Genomic DNA, 12,537 nt, shown 5'->3' on the forward strand with positions numbered 1-12,537 from the left:
GGAACCCTAGACAAAGTGTGAAGGGGGATGAGGACGGTGAGGTGGTGATGCCAGGGGTCCGACGTGGCCGTTCGGACAGACGCCTGGGGTTTGGGAGACTTCAGTCCGTCTCTTGACCTCACTGTGAAATGCAAAGTTGGTGCCGACAACCTTTGCAGTCCCTTCCAGTTCTGCTCTGTAGGAGTTTTGTGACCCCATGAGAAATGCAAAAAGAGAGGAACTCAGCCTCTTTAGCTGGGACCCGGCTCCCTCCTCCTCGCCCGTACCTCCGGTGCCTGACTCCGGGCGCCCCTCGCCGGCTGTTCCCTCCGCCCGCTCCTCCAGGCCCGGCCCGCCGTGCAGGCCGCGCGCTCGGTCGGGGACCGGGCAGACCTTGCCGAGCGTCGGTCCCACCGGAAGCCGCCCCACGGACAGCAGCCGAAGCCTGAGTCCCGCGGCCGCCGCGGGCCACGCTCCCGGGGAGAAGGCCCGGCGCCACAGGAGCACCCCGAGCCGCAGCGCCACGCAGCCCCGCGACCCCATCGCCGTCGCCACGCGTCGACTCACGAGGCGGGGCTTAATGGGGCTCGAGCGGGCCTGCGGCTTACCATAGGCCAGGTCAACGCGGCAGGGCTTGGAAAATTGACGTCAGGAGCGTGGGCGTGGCCAGGGCCAGAAGGTGGGGCCGTGGGCGGAGTGGGAGGAGGAGGGTAACCCGACAGTGACCCGGAAGAATTTAGGGATTCGGGATTAGGTTTTGTAGGCGTCAAAGGACTAGGATTTCACTACACGCCTTGCGTTCCCCTGCACCATACTGACGCGTTGTGTCTTCCTTGAATTGTTCTTATTTTTCCTTGATGTCTCCGTTCACTGGAATGTAAACAGCATGAAGGCAGAATTTTTTGTTTTTATCTGTTCTCTCCACAGCACCTAAAGCTGAAAGTACGGAAGTTGCTTCTGTTGATTAGACTGGAATTAGGACATAGCCCATTACCAAAGAAGTTGTCAAGATTCCCTTGCAAATTTGAAATCCCATGAGGAACATCTGTTATCCTGGGCGGGGGTTGGGTGGGAGGCAGAGATTAAGGACCATTTGGAAAACGTTCTTAGTAGGTCAGCCCTTCAGGGACACTCCCCGAATGGAGTTATTTTATGCTAATGGACTGCGCTGTGGCGCTCACCTCGGTGAGAATAAGGAATGCTGAGTTGCAGTTACAGTATTGAATCCTAGGATGTGAGAGCTGAAAGAGACCCAGGGAGGAAAAATGACTTGCCTGTGGCCAAGCTGGAACCAGCAGCTGTTTCTGTACTCCAGCCTGGTAACTTCTGAAAGGAAGAGGCTAGTAGAAGGGGGCAAATATCTCGGATGCCTGGAACAGTGCCAAGCACATAGTAGGTACTCCAAATGCTTGACACATTACTTAATTTCTTTTAAGGAAATAACTCCAAGCATTAATTTTTAAAATTAAAAACTACAGAAACTAATATGAGCACCTGTGTGTACCACCCAGAATATTCACAATTGCTTCAAATTATTTTTGAAAATAAGAATAAAGTGGTACAGATAAAGTTAAGTCTCATCCTCTTCACTTCCATTTCCCCATAGGCATGGATTTGGTGCTTCTTCCAGCATTTGCCATCAGTTCTGCATTTCCACTATTTTTTCTGAACACCCCAAACCTGCTTTACCACCTGTATTTGCCATCTCATTTAATGGGTCATCATCCCCCCCCAAATCTCCTAAATTCCGGACTGCATTCACTGCAGGATCTTCCTGCAACAACTATTCCATTCTCAAATCCTGCTTATGCTACACCTCCAAAATACTTTTTGAATCCAACTTCTCATCTTCATTCCCACTGTTCCTTCCTTAGTCTGAGCCCTCAACATCTTTTGGCGAATTACTGGGACAGCCTCCTACCTGGCTCTCCTGTCTCCAATCTGTCTCTACTCTTTCCATCCTCCATGCTGCCCGCTAAAATTATTTTAGCCTCATCTGCTTTTTGCTGTTTTCCAAACACAAACCTTTCCATGCTGAGCTTTGCACATACTATTCCATTCCATTTTTTTAGAGTGCCCTTCTTCCACCTTTGCACATGACAAACTCAGAAACCCCTTCAGAAGCCCTTCATCCCTTTGTTCATAAATGTCTTTAACATTTACCATGTTCGACTGGATGATAACCCGTTGGAAAAGACTTAGATTTATTTCCAGCTCTTCTGTTCACTCGCAGTGTAAGACTGAAGTGACTCAACCTCCCTGAGCCTTTTATTTATCGCCTCCTCTCAGCTCCTTCTCTAGCTCCTAGAGAACTGCTGATGTGACCCCACAATATTTGGACTTTCAAATACAAATATATGATACTGCTGACCTTTACTCTAATCATCATCTCTCCTGTCTGGAAGCTCCCAGTGGGCAGGGACTATTCACCTTTCCCCTCCCTGCCTTAGCCCAGCACCTGGCACTGGAATGTTTCTTGGCCTTGGTGAGGGTCCTTGGGGAGGTCGTGAATCACAAGTCTACTCAGAATGACCCATTGTATGCAAACTGCACATCAATGTGAGAAGAAAGTACACCCTTCATTGTGAAGATGAGTACAAGTAGGGCTGGTAGCTTTCAGGTCCCTACCAATTGCTGTAGGCTGTGGGAGAAATGATAGCCTGGGTGCCCAGAGGCCCAGCTCCGGATTGAGCAATGGTTCTGAGATCTGAGGAAACAATGCTGCAAGAGGTGGGAATGTGAGCCTGCACTTTGGTCCAACAAACAGGCTCATTGCAGAAATGGTGGAGGAGGTTCTTCCCACATAGGAGCCTCCTACTTTGAGAGGCCCCTGGTGGGGCTCTGGAATGCCCTCAAACCACAGGCTCCATGCTTCCTGGGACACCAAGAATTCATCGCATTGTAGACCTCAATGCCCACTCCAGGTTGGACTCCCTGTCCTTACAGCACAGAGGGCATGACTGCCAAGCCAACAGAAAATACATGAGCAGGCAGGCAATGCAGACTCCATGCTCCACTGGGAGCTTGGGGTGAAGAGAGACAGACAGTGCCTACCCCTAGAGTTATAAAACAATGAGTCCCTGTTGCTGAACTTCTACTTAAAAGGATTTTCCCTCTTCCAATTAGGAGATCTACAAAGAGGAGGACAAAATAATTTTTAAATAGAAATACACAAACTTAGCATATCTAGAATTAATTAGATGTATATAAGAGGTAATTTTAATCCTAGCCCTTCCCCCTGCAAGGTCTCCTGAGGGCAAAAACAGTACAAAGAGAATGGCAATCTGAGAAAAAGGATGAAACTTAAACGAGGCAGGGATATTCACCAACGGCTGCAACTGCCCAGCTGTGGAAGGAGCTGCCCTGTGAGGTGGGAAGGGTAGCTGAGCTGGAGAGAAGTGGTCCCCACCTATTTAACGATAATGAATAACTAAAAACTGTGGCTCTTTGAATATTAGTCATTGAACACACGCATGACAAAAAGGTGTTGTGAATGAAACAACGTTTTTAAATAAAATTATATTGAATTGCAGTACATTCTTTGCAACCAAAAGGTCCAGAGACTAGGAAACACAGATACATAGTAAACCCACGCATGGGGTAAGCAAAGGTTGGACTTGATAAACTTCCTAGTCCCCAAACTACATGAATTCAATCATTCATTAAACAATGATGTGCCAGTTGCAGTGTTACGAGCCCCAGAGTCAAGTGTGGGTACACCAGGAAAGCTTGCTCAGCCTTTCTCTAGTTTAGCCTGCTCTGTTCTTCCTCTCTGTTCTCTTTGAAGCACATCCCTGAGGTACCTCTGCTGTCATCTCCCAAACCAGCACCCCTGCCCTCTCCGCAGTTCCTGGGTCTAGCTGAAGAGGACATTTCTCTGATTGCAACTTCCCACCTTCCTACCTTCCCATGAAGCTCCAGGAAACAAGTTCGGGAACCTCTTGGCTTTGCTGCTAACAGGACAAACAGGAGGCTCCTCAATTAACACACCAAGGATGGTATTAAGATCCACTAACTTAAAAGTCCTTGTGTGGACTTCCCTGGTGGCGCAGTGGTTAAGAATCCACCTGCCAATGCAGGGGACACGGGTTCGAGCCCTGGTCCAGGAAGATCCCACGTGCTGCAGAGCAACTAAGCCCGTGCACCACAACTACTGAGCCCGCACATCTAGAGCCCGTGCTCCGCAACAAGAGAAGCCACCACAATGAGAAGCCCACGTACCGTGACTAGAGAAAAGCCTGGGTGTGGCAACAAAGGCCCAATGCAGCCATAAATAAATAAATAAATAAATTTTAAAAAACCAAGGACTGAAAACAAAGTCCATGCTCAACAGCAGATGGCTCTGTTTTCAAGTGGGGGTATTTTGCATTTCTGAGAACCTCTCTAATGGGTAACAGCCTTTTCCCCAGAGTCTTCTTTTCTTTTAATATTTATTTATTTGGCTGCGCAGGGTCTTAATTGCGGCCTGCAGGATCTTTAGTTGCGGCATGCGAACTCTTAGTTGTGGCCTACAGAATCTAGTTCCCTGACCAGGGATCTACTGGGAATTTGGAGCCTTACCCACTAGGCCCCCAGGGAAGTTCCTCCCCTGAGTCCTTACCAGGTTGGAAGAAAGACCTGTAAAAACTGCTTTTGTTAATTAACTTTAAGGACTTGGTGCTGACAAGCCTGGTCTCCAGAATCAGAGATTATGAGAAACTGCTGTTTTGGAATCATTTCAGTGAGAAAGGAACATCCCACTCATGCCTGAAGAACGGGAGGCATGTGGGTCATTCCACACTGAGAGCGGGTTTTGGTATCTCACCTTCTCTAGGAGCAGCACTTCAGATAAAGGGCTTTCAGAGACAATGCTCCGCATTTATCTCAGCTTTGCATGTTTACTGAGCAAGGCCATGGGTCTGCTTCTCAGCCCTGCTGGTAATCAGACGGTGAAGTTCCTAAAGGAACCCGAAGCAGTATTAACACCCAGACTACACAACCCTCTTGAATGAGTGACCAGTGACATCCCCAGCCCCCTGAACCTCCTCCGTGGTATTAAATAATGACTCAGAGGCTCTGTGGCCCTCCTGACCCCCAAAACCAAATCAGAGCCCCGCCACTCCATCCGGCCGACAAGTCCTTGAGTTGTTTTCTTTCAGCCCAAACCTCCTTTTGGATGAGCCTCTGATTTTTTCTGATCAGGTGTGTTGACGACCCAGTAAAGAATCGGCTCAGCTTTTCCTTTTTTTGATCCCAGTCTAATGAGTTTCCTCCCTTTTGTTTATTGCAAGACTTGAGCGGATAAGTGTAACCCCTGACGGCTAACCTCCCAAGGGGTGGTTCAGAGCAAACAAGCTCTGCCTCCTCTGATTGGATCCCCAACGTGGGTTGCTTTCAGTCTGGCTCCAAGTCACCACGGCAGAAGGGTGCCTGGAGGAGCTGAGGGGACACCTCACAGAGTGGTCAGGTTTGAGCCTGAGACCTGACCTTTACAATAGCGCACCTTTGGGCCACACCTGAGGACAGCAAGTGACAATACACATTCATTCCCACTTGCAGCAGATCAATCCTCCTATCTCCTTGGTGGCTTCACAAATCCATGCCACAGAAGATTCTGAGAAGTGTAACCTTGAGTTTAGGAGCACTCCAGGCTGATCCACTCAGGCGTCTTAAAATGCAGAGGGGCTTTCTCAGCTCCCTGGGAGTCCAGACATTGTGTGAGTGGTTTCTGGGGATCCTGCATTTCCTTCTGGCTCTCTTGGTCGTTATTTGCTACTGATGCAGCTACTGCTGTCAGGATCAAGGAGACAACATCAAATGCATGGTCTTTTAGGGACCAATAACATTTCTAGCATTTGCAAGGCTTTACTATATTCATTTATTTATCCTAAACATACCTTTCAGCTACTATATTCCAGGCACTGTTCTAGGTGCTGCAGACAGGATCCTTGGCCTCACGGGGTTTCCTTTCTGGTTGGGGAGACAAATAAACAACAACAATAACAACAAAAGCCAGGCAGTTACCATCTGGTGGGATAAGTGCTATGATGGGCATAAATACAGGCTGCCATGGGAGCATTTAGTACAACGACCTAACCCAGACTGGGTGGGTGAGGTCAGGGAAAGCTCCCTGTCTTGAAAGCAAACAAACAAACAAAAACCTAAGATTGAAAATCTGTTGAAGCTAGATTAAGTCTTTATAGTGGTTCCTCTGTCCTTTTGTATGCACTTGAAACTTGCTACTTAAAAAAGTAAAAACAACACAACAGTAACAAACTCTGCTCACTGTTTCTGACTATAAGTATTATGATTCTCATTTCTAGAAGCTTTTGGGAAGAAGTCCGTTTAGCCAATGTTGATGGTTTCTTATTCCCTTAACACACTTTCAATTTCCTCTTCTATAGCATTAAGTGTATGACACATAATAAATTTATGTTTTGTATCTGATCATTCCAATATCTTCAGTGGTTGCCAGCCCGACTCTTTTATCGTTTTTCCTGACTCATTCATGAAGGATTGTTTGCACATGTGTTTAGCGAGTTACTGTTTTGTTTTGCTTTGGTTTTTAAAATTTTATTTATTTATTTTTGGCTGCGTTGGGTCTTCGTTGCTGTGCGCGGGCTTTCTCTAGTTGCGGCGAGAGAGGGCTGCTCTTCTTTGCAGTGCACAAGCTTCTCATGGCGGTGGCTTCTCTAGTTGCGGAGCACGGGCTCTAGGCGCGCGGGCTTCAGTGGTTGTGGCACACGGGCTCAGCAGTTGTGGTTCACGGGCTCTAGAACACAGGCTCAGTAGTTATGGCGCATGGGCTTAGCTGCTCCACAGCATGTGGGATCTTCCCAGACCAGGGCTCAAACCCGTGTCCCCTGCCTTGGCAGGAGGATTCTTAACCACTGCGCCACGAGGGAAGTCCCTGCTCTTTCCTTTTTTAATTACGATCCCATGTTTCTTGAGGTTTTATCTGTGGAAATTCTCTAAAGCTTAGAGTTCCTAAAGAGAAAGTTTGTAGTGCTTCTGCCAGGTATATGGAGCCATTACTCACTCACCCAGGGCCACTTTAAATGAAATGTTTAACTATGAGTTGTTTTCAGTGTGAATACCAATTCTAAAACCACATGAGTACAGGCTTGTGGTTAGGAACTCTCGGGGGAATTGTTCATTTCATTCCTCACCTCCGCACCCACCATCAGAGTTGCCAGCCAGCTCAACCAAACATCCCCACTCTCTACCTCAATGGGGTAGATTTTCTCTATTTCACCCATCAAGGATATCTTTCCAGAATTCTGGCTTTATGCAAGAATGTGGGGGAGGAGAGTGTCCTCCCATCCTGCCCCTTCTTCATTTGTTTATCTTTATCCCAAAGAGCAAGTGTTTAAACCCAAGCTCTAGCTCCCTAGGGGTGTGGGCGTACCCCCGGAAAGAACTCTGACTTCACTGCTTGATTTCTACTGTTTTCTCTAGATCTGCGTTTTTTGAGATACGTTCTGGTCATGAAAGCATCTCCTTAGTTTCCTGCCAGCTCGATCATACATTAAAAACATGTTTTTATATCTTATTCAATATTTTCAGCTGAGTTGTAGTGGGAGGAATTTCTTTGAGCATCTGGTCCATCTTATTGCTGGGAAGAGAATCGACAATTGAGATTTTATCTTTTTTAGTCCCCCGAAAAGTCACTTTCGGCAGACACTAAAGATTCCCCATCACATGGGAAATAGCAGGTAACCCCTCTCGATTTGGCCTATCTCGATTTCAGCCGCGCTGTGCTGAGGAAAGGCCTTCTGAAGAAGGAACCTGGGCCCTGCACCCTCAGACAGTCCCGACTCCTGTAAAAGTCCCCTTGTTGTAGGACCAGTCAAAGGTCTTGGAATCACTTGAAGAGCCATAGTGCACTGAGTTGTTGTTATTGTTCTAACTCTATAAATTGTGATTTTTTTCCAGAAAGAAAAACTTTCAAATTGCCAAATGTAAATCCCCATTTCCAAGGATAAAGTTGCCCTGATTGCTTGCGAAAAGCAAGAACTTAAGGAGTACAGATGTTTTTATGGCTCTAGGTTAATTCATTATTCTTCTTCCCAATACTTTACCAACGCTTAGAAAAAAACCTTTTTCTTTTGGAAAATCAAGTGTATATGGTGTCTGAAGGTTAAAAAAATATATATCAAGTTTACATGCATAGTAAAACAGGAATGCAGTGGATGAACTTGACATTGAGGAAATTAGACCATTTTCTGCACTTAGAGAATCATCCAAAGTCCAGAACCAAAACCCAATGTCTAACAGTCAGGGTATACTTCTTATCTTTTTCTTTAAACTTAAGGAGGTACCAGGCAAACAGGATGATTCTTAAATAATCAAGAAGAATCTTACACCCTGAGAAAACCATAATTCAAAAAGATACATGCACCACAATGTTCATCTCAGCACTATTTACAATAGCCAGGACATGGAAGCAACCTAAGTGTCCATCAACAGATGAATGGATAAAGAAGATGTGGCACATATATACAATGGAATATTACTCAGCCATAAAAGGAAATGAAATTGAGTTATTTGCAGTGAGGTGGATGGACCTAGAGACTGTCATACAGAGTGAAGTAAGTCAGAAAGAGAAAAACAAATACCGTATGCTAACACATATATATGGAATCTAAAAAAATGGTACTGATGAACCTAGTGGTAGGGCAGGAATAAAGATGCAGACATTGAGAACAGACTTGAGGACATGGGGAGGGGGAAGGGTAAGCTGGGACGTAGTGAGAGAGTAGCACGGACATACATACACTACCAAATGTAAAATAGATAGCTAGTGGGAAGCTGCTACGCACCACAGGGAGATAAGCTGGGTGCTTTGTGACCACCTAGAGGGGTGGGTTAGGGAAGGAGGGGATATGGGGATATATGTATGCATATATCTGATTCACTTTGTTGTACAACAGAAACTAACACAGCATTGTGAAGCAATTACACTCCAATAAAGATGTATAAAAAATTAAAAAATAAAATGTTGAAAATACAAAATTAAAAAAAAAAGAATCTTAATCTACCTCATGTCAGGATGTAGGAGTTTTAAAAAACAATCGGAGGGTTTACTTTGCCCTTCGTTTTCTACAAAATATGATTCCTAAGAAGATGGCTTCCCCTGTGGGGGGCTTCCTGACTTAAGCCACAGTGGGGATCTTTGCTTCCTTCTTTTTGCTCCCATTTGCTCTCTTTAGGGCTCTGAAATAACATGGTATGATCAAATTAAGACCCAAACACTTCTCTCGGGAATACATTGCAAAAATGTTAGAGTAGCTACAGCTGGGACAAGACGTCCTCATGTTGGGCAAATCAGAGTGGCCTGGATTGACCGTAAGACAGTAAATTTAAGGCAACAATCCTAAACTGAAAGGATCCCAGTTGAGAAGCATTCTAAGCCTGTGTTCTCTTTCACAGAGCACCCCCTGCCTCCACTTTTCTTTCTCCCTGAAATGTCCAGGCTCTAGGCTGCACAGGCAATGACCATGGGAAAAACACTCAACAACACGGTGCTTTCAGCTGCCTGAAACACCCACGCTTTTCACGCTGAAAAACCACACAAAGACTCTTCCCTTGATCAAGACAAAATGACTTGAACTCTGCTTTGCTTTTGTTTTCACACTGGGTCTGCTCTCCTCTGCCAGATGACCACATCAAAAGTGGTTCCTCTGGGGAAAGCATAGGCAGACCACTCTTTGACAAAAATCGAAACTCTTTTTCGATCCATCTCCTAGAGTAATGAAAATAAAAACAAAAAAAAAACAAATTAGACTTAATAAACTTAAAAGCTTCTGCAAAGCAAAGGAAACCATAAACAGAACGAAAAGACAACCTACAGAATGTGAGAAAATACTTGCAAACAATGTGACTAGCAAGGATTAATCTCCAAAATACACAAACAGCTCATACAGCTCAATATCAAAAAAAACAAACAACCCAATCAAAAAATGGGAATAAGATCTAAACAGACATTTCTCCAAAGAAAACATACAGATGGCCAAAAAGCACATGAAAAGATGCTCAACATCCCTAATTATTAGAGAAATGCAAATCAAAACTACAATGAGATATCACCTTACACCAGTCACAATGGCCAACATCAAAAAGTCTACAAACAATAAATGCTGGAGAGCGTGTGGAGAAAAGGGAACCCTCATGCACGGTTGGTAGGAATGTAAATTAGTACAATCACTATGGAGAACAGTATGGAGATTCCTCATACAACTAAAAATGGGACTACCATATGATTCAGCAATCCCACTCCTGGGCATATATCCAGAGAAAACCATGATTCGAAAGGATACATGCACCCCAATGTTCATTGCAGTGCTATTTACAATAGCCAGAATATGGAAGCAACCTAGCTGAATTTAACTGAATCACTTTGCTGTACACCTGAAACTAACACAACATTGTAAACCAACATAGTCCAATATAAAATAAAACTTAAGGGCTTCCCTGGTGGCGCAGTGGTTGAGAGTCCGCCTGCCGGTGCAGGGGACACGGGCTCGTGCCCCGGTCCGGGAAGATCCCACATGCCACGGAGCGGCTGGGCCCATGAGCCATGGCCGCTGAGCCTGCGCGTCCGGAGCCTGTGCTCCGCAGCGCGAGAGGCCACAAAAGTAAGAGGCCCGCGTACCGCAAAAAAAAATAATAATTAAAAAAAAAAAAAAAACTTAAAAAAAAAAAGAAAAAGAGGGAATTCCCTGGCGGTCCAGTGGTTAGGACTCCACACTTCCACTGCAGGGGGCACAGGTTTGATCCCTGTTTGGGGAACTAATATCCTGAATGTCGCCTGGCGAAGCCAAAAAAAAATGAAAAAAAGAAAAAGACACATGCATCCCAGTGTTCACAGCAGCACAATTTACAATAGCCAAGACATGGAAGCAACATAAATGTTCATTGACGAGAAATGGATAAAGAAGATGTGGTACATATATACAATGGAATATTATTCAGCCATTAAAAAGAATGAAATAATACCATTTGCAGCAACATGGATGGACCTAGAAATTATCATACTAAGTGAAGTAAGCCAGAGAAAGACAAATATCATATGATATCACTTATATGTGGAATCTAAAAAAATGATACAAATGAACTTATTTATAAAACAGAAACAGACTCACAAACTTAGGAAATGAACTTATGGTTACCAAAGGGGAAGAGGGGGAGAGGGATAAATTAGGAGTTTGGGATTAACATATACACACTACTATATATAAAATAGATGATCAACAAGGACCTACTGTATAGCACAGGGTACTCTACTCAATATTATGTAATAACCTATATTAGAAAAGAATTTGAAAAAGAATAGATACAGGTAGATGTATAACTGAATCACTTTGCTGTACACCTGAAACTAACACAACATTGTAAATCAACTATACTTCAATATAAAATAAAAATTAAATTAAAAAACACAGAAACCTAAACCAAACCAAAACAAGAGTGGTTCTTCTGGGAGTGACAGAGTTGAAATGTGGGGTTCTATTTTTTTTTATAAATTTATTTATTTTATTTTTGGCTGCATTGGGTCTTTATTGCTGCGAGCAGGTTTTCTCATTGCTGCATGCAGGTTTTCTCTAGCTGTGGCAAGCAGGGGCTACTCTTCATTGTGGTGTGAGGGCTTCTCATTGCAGTGGCTTCTCTTGTTGCAGAGCACGGGCTCTAGGCACAGGGGCTTCAGTAGTTGCAGCATGCGGGCTCAGTAGTGGCTTTCAGGCCCAGTAGTTGTGGCGCACAGGCTTAGTTGCTCCGTGGCATGTGGGATCTTCCCGGACCAGGGCTCAAACCCACGTCCCCTGCACTGGCAGGTGGATTCTTAACTACTGCACCACCAGGGAAGCCCAAAATGTGGGGTTCTTGAGCCATGTTTCTCTGAGGTCTCCTACCTACATGATGACAGGATGGCTCATGGTGAAGCTTCCATGGGTGTGGGTGGTAGGAGTTTTAACTAGGATAATTAGTCTATGTGTGGCCATAGGTCTCCAGCCATGCCATTGACACAGTGGCTGACCTTCTGCCTCTCATTCTGTGCTGAAAAAAATAAAATCTTAGCTAAAGACCTGGAGTTTGTGGGATTTAAATAGTTGAGAACCAGCAAGTTGCCTCAGAGCAGCCACCTAATGATTATTGATTTCCGTTAAATTGTTTCGAAGGGCTTTCTGTGTCAGGAAGGGATTGATGAAGCCCTCCAGGAACGGTTCAGAGTCTAAGACCCAGTTCTGGGGACTTATCATGTAGTGGAAGAAAAAGATACAAATGTGTGAGATAGGCAAATAACAAGAAAGGAGTTAACTAATAGTATATACTACAACAGCATGATGCCTTGTAGCTGTTTTAAGATATGACTCCAAATTCTTTGAAACTTTTCCCATTGAGAGGTTGGGTTTATGTCCCCTCCTCTTAAGTCTGGATGGGCTTGTGAGTGTTCCAACCAATAAAACACGGCTGAAGTGACACTATGTGACACATGAAGCTAGGTTAGAAAAGGCTATGCCGCTTCTGCCTGGCTCTCTTGAATGAACCCTCTTGGGACATTCCCTCACAGAATGCAAA

At 44.9% G+C, this 12,537-nt stretch overlaps 1 protein-coding gene across 5 annotated transcripts in view; it reads right to left on the minus strand.

Annotated features, from left to right (window-relative positions):
* Nucleotides 1-591, minus strand: part of MALSU1 (mitochondrial assembly of ribosomal large subunit 1) — a 29,341-nt gene extending 28,750 nt beyond the window's left edge. For all 5 annotated transcript variants that reach the window (XM_079931041.1, XM_079931037.1, XM_079931038.1 and 2 more), the window contains exon 1: nt 267-591. In XM_079931041.1, coding sequence (XP_079787167.1) covers nt 267-522 — 256 coding nt within the window. In that variant the 5' untranslated portion in view covers nt 523-591. The remainder of the gene's footprint in view (nt 1-266) is intronic.
* Between the last annotated feature and the right edge of the window lie 11,946 nt (nt 592-12,537).

This window comes from Stenella coeruleoalba, assembly GCF_951394435.1.
Source record: "Stenella coeruleoalba genome assembly, chromosome: 9".
In the NCBI taxonomy this organism is placed as follows: Eukaryota; Metazoa; Chordata; class Mammalia; order Artiodactyla; family Delphinidae; genus Stenella; species Stenella coeruleoalba.